This window comes from Leucoraja erinacea, chromosome 12 (assembly GCF_028641065.1).
Source record: "Leucoraja erinacea ecotype New England chromosome 12, Leri_hhj_1, whole genome shotgun sequence".
In the NCBI taxonomy this organism is placed as follows: Eukaryota; Metazoa; Chordata; class Chondrichthyes; order Rajiformes; family Rajidae; genus Leucoraja; species Leucoraja erinaceus.
Genome location: NC_073388.1, coordinates 9138243 through 9157050, shown reverse-complemented (window position 1 = coordinate 9157050; position 18808 = coordinate 9138243). Strand labels below are relative to the sequence as shown.

Below are 18808 nucleotides of genomic sequence, written 5' to 3'. Positions count from 1 at the left end.
CCCTATTGATTTTCTATGGACATAACAAAAAAGCTGTGATCGTGGACAGTCAAAAGCCCATAACCTTCTTAAAAATTAAGAGAACTGAATGAAATTTTCAGTTATCATGGAGTGAAGCATTCTGAAACAAATATAAAATAATCTTACTTGGATGACCTGAAATTAAAGCATATAATTAGTTAGTTACCCAATTGTAGCTAATTTCAAACTTCATTTACTAGATCTAAACATCTATCCATTTCTTAATAAATGATTAACATTTTTAAATAGCCTAAGTGTCCAAATAATATTCACAAATAATTCACAATAAAACATGATTTTTAAATCTCATTTACATTAATTTATAGGCCAAGTGGAAGGAATTTAGTGTTCAATTGCTGTAAATTAAAGTCCATTTAAATCAGCTTTCTAGTGGGATCCTGTGAACGCGCTGGTTTAGAACGTTCACATTGCGGTGGATTTGTGCCCTCAAATGCCCAGAAAAACTGCGGGATATAACGGGCCCCAAAATAGCTACTCGCAACATTAAACTTTGTATAAAGGGATCTTAAGAAGGGATCTTAATGTAAAAATAAACAGCCTACCTCCTGTTGTCCCCTGTATGAGATCCGGCCCGTTGCCGGCGGTCGGGGGTTTAGAGGTTAATTTTTAAACTACTATAACAACTAGATAAAGCCCTTAAAAGTAATAATAGCTAAAGCGATGGAATCTTCCAGCGATTTTTTGTTAATAATTAACTAGGCTGAACATCCTCGATTTGAACAGCCTAGGGGAAATCGCGTTTTAAACCCGCCCCCCTCTAAACGGCGCCAAAATCGCGCACACGGGCTGGGACAGATTTTCAGCGACACTTCAGGTAGGCTTTGCAACATATCTACTGTAAGGCAGAACTCTACCGCTGCTCCACCATGCCTATCTTCTATCTTGTGTCTATCTTTGGTGTAAACCATCATCTGCAGTTCCTTCCTGCACTAAAGCAGTGCTCCGTGGTTTTAAAATAGCCTGTATCTAGTATCTGTTGATTGTAGACAATCAAATACTTTTTTTTCCCCCAGGGTGAAAATCTCCAACACTAGAGGACACGGCTATAAGATGAGAGGGGGAACATATTAATGGAGATGTGCGGGGCCACAATTTATACATAGAATGGTGGGGGTCTGGAACGCGCAGCCAGGGGTGGTGTGTGGAGGCAGATACAATAGTGGCGTTTAAGAGGCTTTTAGATGGCCACATGGAAGTGCAGGGAATAGAGGGACATGGATCATTTCCAGGCAGATGAGATCAGTTTAACTTGGCATCATGTTCGGCACAAACTTAGAATAAAGGGGATGTCATTTAAGACTGAGGTGAGAAAAATCTTTTTCACCCAGAGAGTTGTGGAATTTATGGAATTCCCTGCCACAGAGGGCAGTGGAGGCCAAGTCACTGGATGGATTTAAGAGAGAGTTAGATAGAGCTCTAGGAGCTAGTGGAGTCAAGGGATATGGGGAGAAGGCAGGCACGGGTTATTGATAGGGCATGATCAGCCATGATCACAATGAATGGCAGTGCTGGCTCGAAGGGCCGCATGGCCTCCTCCTGCACCTATTTTCTATGTTTCTATGTTTCTAAACATTGTGGGCCTGTTCCTACGCTGCGCTGTTCTACTTTCTTGCAAAAGTCATTACACTATACCCTTACACACCAGGCATGAACTGGGAGTAACCTAAACCAGAATTACATGCTCAAACTACAAAGCAAAGAAGTACAGGTGCACAACCTTTTATCCGGAGTTCCGGAAACCGAAAAGCTCCGAAAACCGGACATTTTTTCCAGGATGTCGTCTGCACACCAAAGCTCGCATTTGGCACCAAACTTGACCCGAAACGACCCACGGTCAACCCAGGTCTGTACTACTATAGCGGCTGCCTCCTCCCCGGAGACTGGGGAGACACTTAAACCTGACCCCGGCAACTCTACCCCTGGCCGCGCGGCGCTCCAAATCCAGCGCGGCCCGCGGCCAGACGCCCGCAGCCCCAGTTCCGCGATGTTGTGAGTCACCGGCCACAGCGCTCCGGAGCTTACTGCACGGCGACCCGGTAAGGCATTGCCCGCTCCCCGCCTCTCCGACCAGGTAGGGGACTAAGAATTAAAGTTTACCCCTTCACCCCCTCCCCCCACCACATAAAATCCCTCCAAACTAACTGACTAACATTTAAGCAATGATTTACAATGATTCCCCGGTCTCCGGGGAGGAGGCAGCCACTCCAGACTTTTCAAGCCGCCCGCGCTACCTACCTAATCTACGCTAAAAATCTTCCATTCCGAAATCCGAAAAATTCCGAAATCCGAGGAGTGTCTGGTCCCAAGGCTATCGGATAAAAGGTTGTGTACCTGTACTGCGTTTGATTCTGCTCTGGCAGGAACATGTGGGGAGAGAAACTGAAAGTTCGTGTGGTTAAATTAAGTTGTATTGTATGTTTAGACTGAACCAACAGACCACCAGCAGGCAACCTGTGTGTTGTACATTTCCCCGGTGATCCACTTCTGTCATAGTGCGACTTATATCATCCACATTGCTTACCTGGTCCTTCCTTCCCCAAAGATTTGACCAGTGACTTTCGTAGGCAGCCTAATGACCAGCGACACAGCCACTATTATTTAGTCACAGAATGATACAGCGTGGAAACAGACCCTTCAGCCCAACTTGCCCACCATGGCCAACATGTTCCATTTACACTAGTCCCACTTGCCTGCATTTGGCCCAATATCTCTCTAAATCTGCCCTATTCATGTGCCTCTCTCAATGGTTCTTAAATGGTACGATAGTCCCTACCTCAACTACCTCTTCTGACAGTTCGTTCCATACACCCAACAACCCTTGGTGTGAAAAATGTACCCCTCACTTTCCAATAAAATCATTTTCACCATCCTTAAAACTATGCCCTCTGGTTCTCAAATTCCCTACTCTTGGCAAGAGACTCTATTTGCCTACCTATTCTTTTCATGATTTTATACACCTCTATAAGATCACCCCCTCATCCTCCTGTGCTCCTGGGAATAGAGTCCCAGCCTACTCAAACTCTTCCTATAGCTCAGGCCCTCGAGTCCTGAGTGTTTCTGGGTATGATATGATGTTCATATGCTGCCGCAAGATTCGTAGGTTCTTGGAAAAGAATATTAGGCCATCCAGCCCATTAAGTCTATCCTGCCATTAAATCATGGCTGATCTATCTTTCCCTCTCAATCTCATTCTCCTGCCTTTGCCCCACAACCCCTGACAGCCTTACTAATCAAAAATCAGTCAATCTCTACCTTAAAAATGTCAATTGACTTGGGCCTCCACAGCCATCTGTGGCAATGAATTCCACAGATTCACCACTGTCTGACTACAGAAATTCCTCCTCATCTCCTTTCTAAAAGTACGCCCTTTTATTCTGAGACCGTGACCTCTGGTTCTAGACTCTCCCACCAGTGGAAATATCCTCTCCACATCCACTCTATCCAAGCCTTTCACTATTCGGTAAGTTTCAATGAGGTCCCCTCCCTTTCATCCTTCTAAACCCCAGCGAGTACAGGCCCAGTGCCTTCAAACGCTCATCAGATCCTAACCCACTCATTTGTGGGGGGTCATTCACGTCAACCTCCTCTTGACCCTCTCTGATGTGCAACTCATTCTGAAGAAGGGTCTTCACCCTTGTACACTCTGGAATTTAGAAGGATGAGAGGGGAGCCCATTGAAGCATATAAGATTGTTGAGGGTTTGGACACGCTAGAGGCAGGAAACATGTTCCCGATGTCAGGGAAGTGCATAACCAGGGGCCACAGTTTAAGAATAAGGGGTGAACCATTTAGAATGGAGACGAGGAAAACATTTTCACACAGAGGGTGGTGAATCTGTGGAATTCTCTGCCTCAGAAGGCAGTGGAGGCCAATTCTCTGGATGCTTTCAAGAGAGAGTTAGATAGAGCTCTTAAGGATAGCGGAGTCAGGGGATATGGGGAGAAGGCAGGAACAGGGGTACTGATTATGGATGATCAGCCATGATCACAGTGAATGGCGGTGCTGGCTTGAAGGGCCGAATGGCCTACTCCTGCACCTATTGTCTATTGTCTGTTGACCCAAAGCATCACCCATTCCTTCTCTCCAGAGATTCTGCCTGAGTTCCTCCAGCGTTTTGCGTCTATCCACAGTACACTGTTACTTACCGCAGCTCCGCTCTCACCCTGTCAACCTCTGGCACATTTCCAGTCGAACAAACTCCTTGTAGCCGGTTTAATTATGCAAAAAGAAATTATGCCCATCATCCAAAACCAACATCCAAGTTAAATGATCTTGAAAAGATATAAATGAAAATATGCTGCAAGACACCACGGGATATTTCATCAGGAGTAGCTCCTAAATTAAGAATTAAGTTTTGTTTCAAAGATAGTGAGCTATAACCTTCAAAAGGTGAAACATGAAGGGATATGAAAGAGCTCAGAAATTAAATTAAAAGCTCTGGTGCAGACCAAGGATCATTGTTTCACTTCCCCACTGCCAGCTCCTCCCATTTTACCTTCTTGAAACATTAGCGAACTAGAGGGCATTGTCTAAAAGAACAGATCCAAGAGAATCATTCAGAAGACACAAGAAACCACAAATACTGGAATCTTGAGCAAAAAAACACAAAATGCTAGAGTAACTCAGCGGGTCAGGTATCACCCACATAGACAGATGTGGAGGCCAAATCATTGGTTATTTATAAAACTGAGACCTTCTTCTTCTTATCGAGTCCGCACACAAGATTAGAAGTTGTTGAGCCAGAGCTGGACACACGTCTCGGCATCTGCATACAACGGTGTCTGCCTTGTCGCTTCTTGTCGCTTCTTGTGTGTGGTGGTGGAGAGATTGGTGGAAACAGGATCACGACATGAACACTCTTTCCTGGACCCCAAAACTGACATTGATAAGTTCTTGATATAGTGATATAATTTAATTGCCAAGGTCGGTGCAATTTGCGTTGCCAGCAGCGGTACAGTAATAAAGAACACACAACCACAATAAGCATTTTACACAAACATCCACCACAGCATTCATCGCTGTGGTGGAAGGCACAGAACTTGGCCAGTCCTCCTCCATTTTCCCTCGTGGTCGGGACCTCCACCCTCCACAGCCGTTGCTGCGGGCGTCCAGATTGTAAGGGACAAAGTCTTCCCCACCAGAGACCGCGGCTTCAGGGTGGTGTAGGCCGCAGGCCGGCGGTCAAAGTTTTAAAGTACCTGCCGTGCCGCAGCCGGAAGCACCGCAGTCTGCAGGGCCAGCGGTCGAAGCTCCCCTCCAGGGGAGATGGTAATTCCATACCGCGCCCGCGGTAGAAGACGGCCGCGGGCCGGCGGTGGAAGCTTCTTCTTCCCCACGAGGGATCCCGGGCTGTAGACACTGCACCAGCTGGAGTTCTGCAGACCGTTGCTTCAGACTGCCGGCTGCCGCGGGCCAGTGTAACAGAGCACCCCCCTCCGGCGAGCCCTTGATTCGCAAGACCATCATAGTAGGCAGGAGAATGGGGTTAGGGGGGGAAGGATAGACCAGCCATGATTGAATGGCAGAATAGACCCCTATGACATGAACTTCAAACACAAGAGGTTGCAGAGGGTGGTGTTATACTCAGTAATGTTAGCACCTATCTTTGCATAAAACACTCTTGCCTGTCACTGGGCCCTCGGGGGCGATATCCCTTCCCTTGTGACCCCACTGGACTCTGCCACTCAATGTCCAGCCGCACAAGGTCCCTGGACTGTGGTCCTCCCCCATAGAGCCTTGGCATTGGCTGCACCGAGCTCCAATGTAGGAAGTAACTGCAGATGCTGGTTTACACCGAAGATGGACACAAAATGCAGGAGTAACTCAGCGGGACGGGCGGCTTCTCAGGATAGAAGGAATGGGTGACGTTTCGGGTCGAGACCCTTCTTCAGACTGAGAGCCTCTCAGCGCGTCCCTCAGCATGTACTCCTGCAGTTTGGAATATGCCAGTCGGCAACATTCCCTGGCAGACGTTTTACTCTGCTGGGAGACCAACAGGTTTCAGGTAGAACAATGGGATTCTTTCACCGGGTTGATGGTCTTCCAACAGCACTTGTTACCCAAGCCTATGTTTATCCCTGGGAACACCCCGTAATTCATGATTACGGTTATAATAACTTCTGAATTAACAGCATGCAGGCTATGATCAATAAAACTCCACTGCCCATTCACCTTTATCGACCCAACGATGTCTCAGGCCAGTAAGAACAATTTGGAAAGTTCAGTGCAATATCCCACGATCTCAACCAAATAGTTAATACTGCTGTCATGATGCATACCAAAAATTCAATCAGAGGGTCAGGTGGACCGGTTTCATGTGCTAATTCTGTCTCTCCAGTCGCAGTCTGACTTGCCGAGTGGTTTCTTGCAACATTTGCTTTTAACCTTGAATGATACTTGAATTCTCAAGCTCTGATTATTGGTTTGTTCATGTCAAGCACTAATTATTCAAGGTAGGCAGTCAGTCGGCTTTTAAAAAAAAATCTTAAACCGCGCATGCGCAGATTGTTCTCCTCTCCGTAAAAATAAAAAAATAAAAATAAGTAACAATTCAATTTGCCCAAGGCTTCCAAATCTCCTTCATTTTGAATTACTGAATGGGTGGGAGATGGAGGATGACGGCAGGTGGAAAGATGGTGGGAAAACGGGAGCACACCGGGACGAGTTAAATTAGTTGTCATCTTATTGAATGGCAATACTTGTTCATGGGACCAATTGGGGGTAGAGTTCCTTTCACAGCGTGTGGAGAGTCTGGCCGGGAGTAAAGTTGCGGGGAGGGCAGGAGTGTTGAGAGGGAGGGGGTCGGGGATCATGCCAGTAACTCACTCACTCACCGCTGCCGCGGCGCTCCGGGCACGGAGCCACCACATTGTGGCTGGGGAGGGAAGCAGTTCAGGTGGCTGCGAAGGGCCGCCGGGATCCCAGCGCTTTCTGCCGGCCTGCTCACCTCTGGCAGTGCTCTCATTTTGAACATCTCTCACCTGCCGCTCGCTCATGTCAGCCGCTTCCCGCAAATTCTTTAATTCCGACAGCCGAGTAACCTCAATTGATCGCGCTGTCGGAATTTAAAGATTTGCGGGAAGCGGCTGACATGAGCGAGGCCGGCGATCGGCAGGAGAGAGGTTTTCAGATGGAGAGCACTGCCAGAGGTGAGTGGGGGCCAGTAGAAGGGGCTGCCCGGTCCCGGCGGGCGCTCGCAGCGACCCGAGCTAATTCACTCCCCGGCCACAATGCGGTGGCTCCGTGCCCGGAGTGTCACAAGTGGATTACTGGCATGATCCCCGATCCCCTCCTTCACAATGCTCCTGCCCTCCCCGCAACTTTACCCCGGGCCAGACTCCCCAAACGCTGTGAAAGGATTTACCTACCACATTATTGGTACACGAACTCCATTCTTCTCTCTAAGATACACTTAAGATAATGACAATCCATATTTGAAAAACTCGCCAGGAAACTTGCACTGCACATGCGCAGTACAGCAAAGGCAGAATTTCAGCTCCCTTCAGCTCCCCTTGAAATTGACGGCTTGAAGCAGCGATACAGCATGTAGGCTGCACAGACCTTCGCGTGATGCAAGTGCTGCGCATGATAGGCGCGGAGAATTATGCCTACCTCTAAGAGCGATCTCTTAGATAGGCATAATTCTCCCATGCCTTTACTATTTATATTTAATAATTACCATTTTATAATGTATTTAAGGTAGGCAGTGCCTGCCTTGTCTACCCTGTTGGCACGTGCCTGGTTCATGTGCACTTGTAACGCAGTTAATTGTCAAATTAATCAAGCGCGGGCAGCACCTCGTATCGTCGGGGCCGCCAGCAGCGCCTGATCCACGAGACCCCCCGGCTGCTGCAGGGCCTCCAGCGGCCCATTCCACCAACACATCAACCCAGATAATTGATCAATGGTCCCTTGAGGGGGGAAACACTTAATAGGAACCTGAGGGGTAACTTTCTCACACCAAGGATGGTGGGTGTATGGAAGGAGCTGCCAGAGGAAGGAGTTGAGGCAGGGACTATCGCAACGTTTAAGAGACATTTCAACAGGTACATGGATAGTACGGGTTTGGAGGGGTATGGGCCAAAGGCAGGTGGGACGTGTAGATGGGATATGTTGGTCGATGTGGGGAAGTTGGGCCGAAGGGCCTGTTTCCACGCTATGACTCTAATATTTTTACAAGTATGTGGAATTGTCATCAAGTAACGTCTTTGTTTTCAACAGTCTGTGACGCTCCTGCTGCACAGCCAGCGAAGATACATTTTTGACTACGATCTGACTGATCGACTTTACTCAGTCACCATGCCCAGCATGGTCCGACACACCATGCAGACCATTTGCTCCGTCGGGTACTATAGGAATATCTACACTCCGCCTGATGGCAGCGCCTCCGTCATACAGGATTACATGGAGGACGGCCGCTTGCTCCAGACATTATTCCTTGGCACCGGGCGTATGGTGGTCTACAAGTACACCAAACTGTCCAAGTTCTCCGAGATTCTCTACGACACCACTCAGGTCAACTTCACCTACGACGAGGCTGCCGGTGTGATTAAAACCATCCAGCTGGTGCATGAGGGATTCACCTGCACGGTCCGATTCAGGCAAACAGGTCCACTGGTGGCACGGCAGATCTTTAGGTTCAGCGACGAAGACCTCGTCAACGCTCGGTTTGACTACAGTTATAATAACTTCCGGATTACCAGCATGCAGGCCATGATCAACGAAACCCCACTGCCCATCGATCTGTATCGACATGACGATGTCTCTGGCCGGTCCGAGCAGTTCGGAAAGTTCAGCGTGATCTACTACGATCTCAACCAAATCATCACCACCACCGTCATGACACACACCAAGAAGTTCAATGCCAACGGCCAAGTGCGAGAAGTCCAATTTGAGATTCTCCGATCCATCACCTACTGGATGACGGTCCAATACGACAACATGGGACGCATGATAGTGTGCGAAGTGAGAGTGGGTCCCGATACCAATCTCACAAAGCACTCCTACGAATACGATGCTGACGGGCAGCTCCAAACCGTGTCCATCAACAACAAACCCCAGTGGCGATACAACTATGACCTGAACGGCAACATTAACTTGATGAGCTACGAAAACAGCGCCCATTTAACCCCGCTAAGATATGACCTGCGAGACAGGATCACCCGGTTCGGGGAGGTGCCGTACAAGACGGATGAGGATGGCTTCCTCCAGCAGCGAGGAGACACCATATTCGACTACAACTCCAACGGCCTGCTCGACAGAGCGTACAGTGCCATCGCAGGCTGGAGCGTGCTGTACCGCTACGACGGGTTAGGGAGGCGCGTCGCCCAGAAAACAAACGCCGGCCAACACCTGCAATTCTTTTACGCCGACCTCATTAACCCAACCAGAGTCACTCACATTTACAACCACACCAACTCTGAGATCACGTCACTCTACTACGACCTCCAGGGCCATCTCATCGCCATGGAGATCAGCAATGGCGAAGAGTTTTACGTGACCTGTGACAACACAGGAACCCCCCTGGCTGTCTTCAGCAATTCTGGACAGGTCATTAAACAGATGCAATACACGCCTTATGGAGATATCTACCGGGATACCAACGCAGATTTCCAAGTGATTATTGGTTTTCACGGAGGGCTTTACGACCCCCTGACCAAGCTCTTGCATTTAGGCCGCCGTGATTATGACGTTGTGTCTGGCCGTTGGACAACGCCAAACTACGATCTCTGGAAGGACTTAAATAACAATCTCTTTCCATTCAACCTGTATTCATTTAAAAGTAACAACCCGGTCAGCACTGTTCAGGACATCGCACAATTCACTACAGGTAAGGAACAATGCATAACTTGGTATTATCTGCGAAGGAGATCTTGGTACAAAGGAGATGTGTAGGAAGGAACTGCAGATACCAGTTTACATCGAAGATAGACACAAAATGCTGGAGTAACTCAACAGGAGAGGCAGCATCGCTGGAGAGTCTGAAGACGAGACTCGATCTGAAACGTCACCCATTCCTTCTCTCCTGAGATGCTGCCTGTCCCACTGAGTTACTCCAGCATTTTGTGTCTATATTCGATGTAATTTTATAGTGCAAAGGAGATCTCAAATATCTTAAAAGCTATGAAATGATGGTCAACGTTTATGTAAGAGTTGGCATGTAAGAGCTGAAGTTTAGAACATGAATCTGCTCCATTTGAACGTAGTTTCGTTTAGAGATACAGAGCAGAAACAGGTTGTTCGGCCCACTGAGACCACGCCGGCCAGCGATCCCCGCACACTAACACTATCCTACACACACTAGCAACAAGTTACAATTTTACCAAGCCAATTAGCCTACAAACCTGTACAACTTTGGAGCGCGGGAGGAAACCACAGCACCCGGAGAAAACCCACTCCAGGCACGGGGAGAACGTACAAACTCCGTACAGACAGCACCCGTAGTCAGGATTGTTCCTTGGGTAAGGCAGCAACTCTACCGCTGCACCACTGCGCCGCCCTTTGATGCCTCTTGACGATGGCTTTCCATAAAGATTAAAGTGGACGAGATACAACTTTCATTGGGAAGGAGGAAATCAGCAGGTCAGGCAGCATCTGGGAAAGGAAACGGGGGAGCAAGACCATTCTTCAGATGTCTTCAGATGCTCATTGCCTCTCCAAATGCTGCCTGACCTGCTGAGTTCCTCCAGCACTTTGTGTTTCACTCAAGACTCCAGCATCCACAATCTCTTGTGGGTCCACAGTTTTCATGAGACATGTTTAATATTCCATTCCATTGTCAGCCCTTCTGACAGATTTGATTGTTCTGTGTGGATTTATTTTTTCACAATTATAACAATTGGTAGGGATGAGATCACAAGAAACAAGAGCACCATGCAATCTGCTGGAGGAACTCAGCGTGTCGAGGAGTATCTGTGGGCAAAAAGGAAGGCCAATGCTTTGGGTCTAAACCCAGCATGCTGTATAGTAAAGGGCCTGTCCCACTATACGAGTTTACCAAAGAGCTCTCCCGAGTTTAAAAAAAAATCAAACTCATGGTAAGCAGGTAGAATGTACATAGCGGGTACGTCGGAGCTTGGGACGTCTCTTAGCGGCTTGTAACGCTAAAGGCAGGTACTCGGGAAACGCGGTAAGCTCGTGAAGTTTTGTCAACATGTTGAAAAATGTCCACGAGAGTCCCGAGTACCTACGAGCGGCTATTACCGTAATTCTCCGAGTTCGAATCAGGGGAAACTCGGGAGAATTTTACCTCGTACAGTGGGACAGGGCCTTAACAGTGATGCATTGATTCTGTTTCTAAAATTTAGTTCCATTAGCTTCATTAAAGACAGTAGGGTTGCTGCCTTGCGCACCTGGGACCCGAGTTCAATCCTGACTATATACGGAGTTTGTACGTTCTCCCCGTGACCTGCATGGGTTTTCCCCGAGTGCTCTGGTTTCCTCCCACATCCCAAAGACGTACAGGTTTGTAGGTTAATTCGCTTCGGTGAAATTGTAAGTTGCCCCTAGAGTGTAGGATGGTGTTAGTGTACAGGGTGATCGCTGGTCGGCATGGGTTCGATGGGCCGAATGGCCTGTTTCCAGACTGTATCTTTGTAAAATCTAAAAAAGACCAAATACATAAGATAATGCATATACTTAAGAAGACAAGACAGATCTAGGGAAGGACATACTAGTCAGCAGTACACGGGGAAAATAATGGAATCAACACTGAAGGAGAGAATAAAAAACCACTGTGTAATGAAAAGTATCATAATGAATTACCAACATTGATTTCAAAAGAGGAGTTCTAGATTGATTGGCCTTATTGAATATTTTGCAGAGGTAGCGGGGAGTTGTAGACAATGATAATGCAGTAGAGAAGAAATCTATCTCAATTTCCAAAGGGCCTTTGATAAAGTATTCCTTAATAGAGTAATGATTGTCAGATAATATGGAGTCAGAAAACAAGTCGCAGATGGATTGCTAGCTGGCTTCAGGAGAGAGAGCAGTTCAGTTTAGTTTATTGTCACATGTACCCGAGGTGCAGTGAAAGGCTTTTGTTGCGTGCTAATCGGTCAGCAGAAAGACATTACAGGATTACATTCGATCCATTTACAGTGCATAGACAGATTTCAGAGCGTGGAACGATTGTAATATGAGTTTGTGGACCTGCTTCTGTGGCCAGCATGCAAATAGTCACCTGTTGGGCACCATCTCGGATGGGGAGTGGGAGTCATAAGATCATAAATGTGTAGGAAAGAACTGCAGATGCTGGTTTGAATCGAAGGTAGACACAAAATGTTGGAGTAACTCAGCGGGACGGGCAGCATCTCTGGAGAGAAGGAATGGGTGACGTTTCCAGTTGAGACATCGTCTTCAGATCATAAGTGATATGAGTGGATTAGGCCATTTGGTCTACTTTGCCATTCAATCATGGCTGATCTATCTCTCCCTCCTAACCCCATTCCCCTGCCTTCTCCCCATAACCTCTGACAACTGTACTAATCAAGAATCTATCTATCTCTGCCTTAAATATATCCACTGACTTGGCCTCCACAGCCTTCTGTGGCAAAGAATTCCACAGATACACCACCCTATGACTAAGGAAATTCCTCATCATCTCCTTCCTAAAAGAACGTCCTTTAATTCTAAGGCTATGACCTCTAGTCACAGACTCTCCCACAAGTTGGGACATGTTGACCGACCGGTGTGGGCAAGTTGGGCCGAAGGGCCTGTTTCCACACTGTATCACTCTATGACCAGTGGAAACATCCTCTCCACATCCACTCCACATCCAAGCCTTTCACTATTCGGTACGTTTCAATAAGGTCCCCCCTCATTCTGCTAAACTCCAGCGAATAGGCCCAGTGTCGACAGACAGAGATTGACGGAGTCAAGGAGATTCCCAATGGAAGAAGGGGATTATCAGTGGTCCATAGGGATCGGGGCTGAGACCACTGTTGCTCCCAGTGTGACTCAACAATTAGTGGTTTACACAATGCTGGTTCACAGAAAAGAAAAGACACAAAGTGCTGGACTAACACAGCAGAAACAGTCCATGTTCTCCAGGTAGACACAGAATGCTGGAGTAACAGAGGGACAGGCAGCATTGATGGAGAAAAGGACTAGGTGACGTTACGGGTCGGAACCCTTCTTCAGACTCCAGAAATGCTTTCGGACATGATGAGTTACTCCAGCACTTGGTGTCATTTTTTTACTCAAGGAATAGATCAGTCCTGTATATCCCCTGTCGGGACCCATCAGAATGTTTTAATGCCTCAATAGGAACGCCCCACTTTGTTCTATACTCTCAAGGGTATAGATCTTGTCTGCTTCATCTCTATGCATAGGGCAACCCCCCCCCTCCCCATCCTATGAACAATCACCTTCCCCGATACGTGAATCTCCCTCAGTTTAGTTTAGAGATACAGCGTGGAAAGAGGCCCTTCAGCCCACTGAGTCCCCACAGACCCCGCACATTAACACTACCCTACACACACTCGGGACAATTTTATAATTGTACATTTATACCAAGCCAATTAACCTACAAACCTGCACGTCTTTGGAGTGTGGGAGGAAACCGAAGATCTCGGAGAAAACCCAGGCAGTTCATGGGGAGAACGTGCAAACTCCGTACAGACAGCAACCTCAGGCACTGTAAGTCAGCACCTCCTCCGCTGCGCCACAGTGCCGCCACTCCTGCAATTTGTTCTTGTGTTTCTGTTATTGAGACGTTATCTTGTAATGCTCTAAATATGCAAGAACTATCAACTAAATATGATCCTGCATTGATCTATCGTATTTTGAGCTAGCTTTTTATATTTTCTGGCTACCTTTATTTGTATTGATACACCAATATGTGGTATTTTGATATAATTTATCGATTAGATTAGATAATCTAATACCAGCCTCATAACCGCCAATGCCTGTGTCGTTCGAATAAGTGCATTAATTTTTTAAAAAGTCATACTTTCAGCCATGAAGGAGCCCTGGTTTATTGAATTAAATATACTTTTACATGGAATTTTGCCCTGTTCAAATGCCTTATTATTCAGATAAAACACTTCACTATTTTAATTGGATTATTTTCAGAATCATAGGTTGGGATACATGGCGTTCATAGAACCGTTTATTTTTTTCTTATTATGCATAGCAGAGGGAATGGATTTTTGGACTATGAATTGTTTATGACTAAGGTAACATCAGAGCTGTTCTTTAAAAAGACTGCTTCAAGCAGTTATTACCATCGAGTCTGAGTTTGATTCCAGACGGATCAAAATAAATGTAGCCAAGGCACAAAGTGGGATTTATTCATAATTTATTGTACTCTCAAGAATACCAAGTTATCACTTCAGACAGAAGTCCCTGTGGACATTTGTGCATACCTCCTGCTACAATCCTGTAACAGGGAATACTTGAATACAGTCAAGAATCTAATGTACATGCACAACCTGAATCAACACTCATAGAGTCAAAGAGTCTTACAGCGTGGGAAACAGTCCTTTCAGCCTAACTTGCCCACACCGGCCAATATGTCTCATCTACACTTGTCCCCCCACCTGCATTTGGCCCGCATCGTCCCTGCAGTAGGAAGGAACTGCAGATGCTGGTGTACACCGAAGATAGACACAAAATGCTGGAGTAACTCAGCGGGACAGGCAGCATCTCTGGAGAGAAGGAATGGATGACATTTCGGGACCGAAGAAGGGCTCGACCTGACACATCACCCATTCCTTCTCTCCAGAGTTGCTGCCTGTTCCAGCATTTTGTATCTATCTTCGGTGTCAACTAGTATCTGAAGTTCCTTGCATCTTTGGTTGCATTATGGACTTCAGCGTAACACTATTATGGTCACCAAGTGTAATGGTTATTCAATTACGGTATTAATTGTTATATATTTATAATAATAATAATAATAATAATAATAATAATAATAATAATAATAATAATAATATCTTTTATTGTCATTGCACGTCAGTGCAACGAGATTTAATATGCAGCTTCCAACCGATGAAAAAGAAAAGTAAAATAAATAAATAAGCTGTGTGTCGTGACCATCCGAGGGAGACAGTCCGGGGGGGGTGGGGGGGGGGGGCACTCAGCAGGGCCGGTTCAGAGCCGCTATAGCTCTTGGAATAAAGCTGTTTCTGAGTCTGGAGGTTCGGGCGTAGAAGGCCTTGTAACGTCTGCCGGAGAGAAGTAGTTCGAACAGACCGTTACAGGGGTGTGATGAGTCTTTATGGATGCTGACGGCCTTCCTGAGGCACCGTGTGTGGTAGATGCCCTCCAAGGCTGGTAGCTCTGTCCCAATGATCCTCTGCGCTCTGTGGACGACGCGCTGAAGAGCTCTCCTCTCCGCCTCCGTGCAGCTGAGGTACCACACAGAGATGCCATACGTTAATATGCTCTCTGTGGTGCAGCAGTAAAAAGTTGTCAGCAGCTGTTGGGGCAGACCAGTCTTTTTTAATGTCCTCAGGAAGAACAGTCGTTGCTGTGCCTTCTTGACCAGCGCAGCGGTGTTGGTGGACCATGTGAGGTCCTCTGAAATGTGAGTGCCCAGAAACTTAAAGCTGGCCACTCTCTCCACACTTTCCCCATAAATGGAGATTGGGTGGTATTCTCCATTATGGGACCTCCTGAAGTCAATAATCAGCTCCTTGGTCTTGGAGGTGTTTAGTGACAAGTTGTTACGTGTGCACCAGTCCGCCAGGTTCTATGTGTTCTTGTATTAATGGGCCTGTTAAGGTGCAGGATGTAAGAATTTAATTTTCCCGTTGCCGGTACATATGACAATTAAACACTGAAGAAGGGTTTCGGCCCGAAACGTTGCCTATTTCCTTCGTTCCATAGATGCTGCTGCACCCGCGGAGTTTCTCCAGCTTTTTTGTGTACCTACTGACAATTAAACACTCTTGGCTCTCTAAAGGATGCAATGCAATTTCTAGAGATTTTTCTTTAAATGATAGTTTAGTTTAGAGATACAGCATGGAAACAGGCCCTTCGGCCCACCGAGGCCGCGCCGACCAGCGATCCCCGCGCACTAACACTATCCTACACACACTAGGGACAATTTGACATTCATACCAAGCCAATTAACCTACAACCCTGTATGTCTTTGGAGTATGAGAGGAATTCAAAGATCTCAGAGAAAACCCACGCAGGTCACGGGGAGAACGTTAAAACTCCGTGCAAACAGCACCCGTGGTTAGGGTCAAACCCGGGTCTCTGGAGCTGAAAGACAGCACCATTACCACTGCACCACCCTGATGTAATATGGACGAAAAAGTTAAAAATGCTGTCGATGCTCCAGACTTGCAGATTTTTCCTACTTTCTGTCAAATGGCCCTGGGTGACTGATTGCTTTAATGGTTGAGCAGCATTCCTATTTCAAATGTGTCAAGATTTATGAATATTTCATTTTTTAAAAGCTGTTAAGGATTCTGAAAACTACAAGGCGGACTGACAGATAATTGTACTGAAAGGGCTGTACAAACATATAATGAAGTAATTTCATTCAGTGTCAGAGTTTGATGCACCAAATTCAATCAGTGTGAAATTAAAAAAAGGAGTTGATTCTGTTCCAGACAGTTGCAAGAGCCATCACTAATCTGCTTCAAAGAAAAGTGCTTATTTTAGCTGTGAGCTGTTCATCATTCTTTTTGCGGGGACAGTAAATGACAATTTGCTCCAAGATATGCAAAGTGTGGGTAATCAGGTGATGGTGCTTTCCAAAAAATATCTCTTTGAGCAAAAGAACATTAGAATGCAATTTGGACCTGATGCATTTATTGGGCAGCTTACAACCCAGCGGTATGAATATTGATTTCTCCAACTTCAAGTAACCCTTGCTTTCCCCTCTCTCTCCGTCCCACCCCCACCCTAGTTCTCCGGCTAGTTTCACTGTCCTCCTGATGAATGTCACTGATTGCATGCCTCGTTGTCACCTTGCCCTCAGCCAACAATGAACCATTCTACATTTCCCTGGTGGCTCAGCACTTCAACTCCCCCTCCCACTCCGCCTCCGACCTCTCTGTCCTGGGTCTCCTCCATGGCCACAGCGAGCAGCACCGGAAATTGGAGGAACAGCACCTCATATTCCGTTTGGGGAGTCTACACCCCCGGGGCATGAACATCGAATTCTCCCAATTCTGTTAGTCCTTGCTGTCTCCTCCCCTTCCTCAGCTCCCCTGCTGTCTCCTCCCACCCTCCAGCCTTCTGGCTACTCCTCCTTTTCCCTTTCTTGTCCCCACCCACCCCCACCCCCGATCAGTCTGAAGAAGGGTTTCGCCCCGAAACGTTGCCTATTTCCTTCGCTCCATAGATGCTGCTGCACCCGCTGAGTTTCTCCAGCTTTTCTGTGTTCCCTGATCGTCGTCTGCTTTGATCTGTCCTTTTCACACCTTACTTGTCAATATCTCGAATCTCCATCTCCCCTGACTCTCAGTGTGAAGAAGGGTCTCGACCTGAAACGTCACCCATTCCCTCTCTCCGGAAATGCTGCCTGTCCCGCTGAGTTACTCCAGCCTTTTGCATCTATCTTTGGTGTAAATCAGCATCTGCAGTTCCTTCCTATGCATTTGTTTGCGGCCAGTTCATAAGTGAAAGGTGCAGAATTAGGCCATTTGGCCCATCATGGCTACTCTGCCATTAAATCCTGGCTGATCTATACACAGAAGGTGGTGGTGCCTGGAACGTGCTGTCAACGGTGGTGGTGGAGACAGGTATGATAGTGGCATTTAGGAGACCTTTAGCTAGGCACATGGATAGGCTGGGAATGGAGAAATGCAGGTCAAATGGTTTAGCTTAGATAGGGCATATTGGTCGGCATGGGTGAGTTGGGCCGAATGGTCCCTTTCAACGCCGTATGAATCTATATGTAGTGTCGTAGAGTGATACAGCATGGAAACTAGCCCTTCAGCCCAACATGTACCAACTACACTAGTCCATATCCCTCCAAATCTGTCCTATCCATGTACCTGTCTAACTAGTCTGAAAGATGAGATTAACTTAGCTTGGCATCATGTTCACCATAGATATTATGGGGCAAAGTGCATGTTCCGGTGTTCTACTTTTCTGTGTTCTCTGTTCTAAGTCCATGGCAATGCAGGAGGTGGTCCAAAGTGGTCTGTGACAAGATAGGATTAGGGTTGTCCGGTTGGTTCAAGAACCCTGATAGGTGTGGATGAAGAATGTGGTTTAGTGTAATGATGACATAACTATGGGTGGCACAGAGGACAAGCTACTGCCTCACAGCGCCAGGGACCCGATTATGACCCTGACTACTGGTGCTGCCTGTGGGGAGTTTGTACCTTCTCCCTGTGACCTCGTGGGTTTTCTCCGGGTGCACCAGTTTCTTCCCAGATTCCAAAGGCGTGCAGGTTTGTAGATTAATTGGCCTTTGTAAATTGTCCCCAGTATGAAGGGAGTGGGTGAGAAAGTGGGATAACATGGAACTAGAGTGTGGGTGATCGCTGGTCGGTGCGGACTCGATGGGCCGAAGAGCCTGTTTCCCTGCTGTATCTCTAAGCTAAACTAAACTGCGAGATCCCAGGTGCATAAAAATCATTGAGTGGCCTTGACTGTCACTTCACATTCCATGACTGTTCCACGACTGGTAGTGTATGTTACTTTTACTTTAGTTTCGAGATACAGCGGGAAAACAGGCCCTTCGGCCCACCGAGTCCGCACCAACCAGCGATCACCCGTACACTTGATCTATCCTACACACACTAGGGACAATTTACAGAAGCCAATTAACCTACAAGCCCGCACCTCTTTGGAGTGT

General features: G+C 47.0%; 1 protein-coding gene across 2 annotated transcripts in view; it reads left to right on the top strand.

Annotated features, from left to right (window-relative positions):
* tenm1 (teneurin transmembrane protein 1) overlaps positions 1 to 18808 on the top strand; it is a 1787780-nt gene that overhangs the window by 1755424 nt on the left and 13548 nt on the right. For both annotated transcript variants that reach the window (XM_055643570.1, XM_055643571.1), the window contains one exon: positions 8263 to 9871. In XM_055643570.1, the coding sequence (XP_055499545.1) occupies positions 8263 to 9871 (1609 nt within the window). The remainder of the gene's footprint in view (positions 1 to 8262; positions 9872 to 18808) is intronic.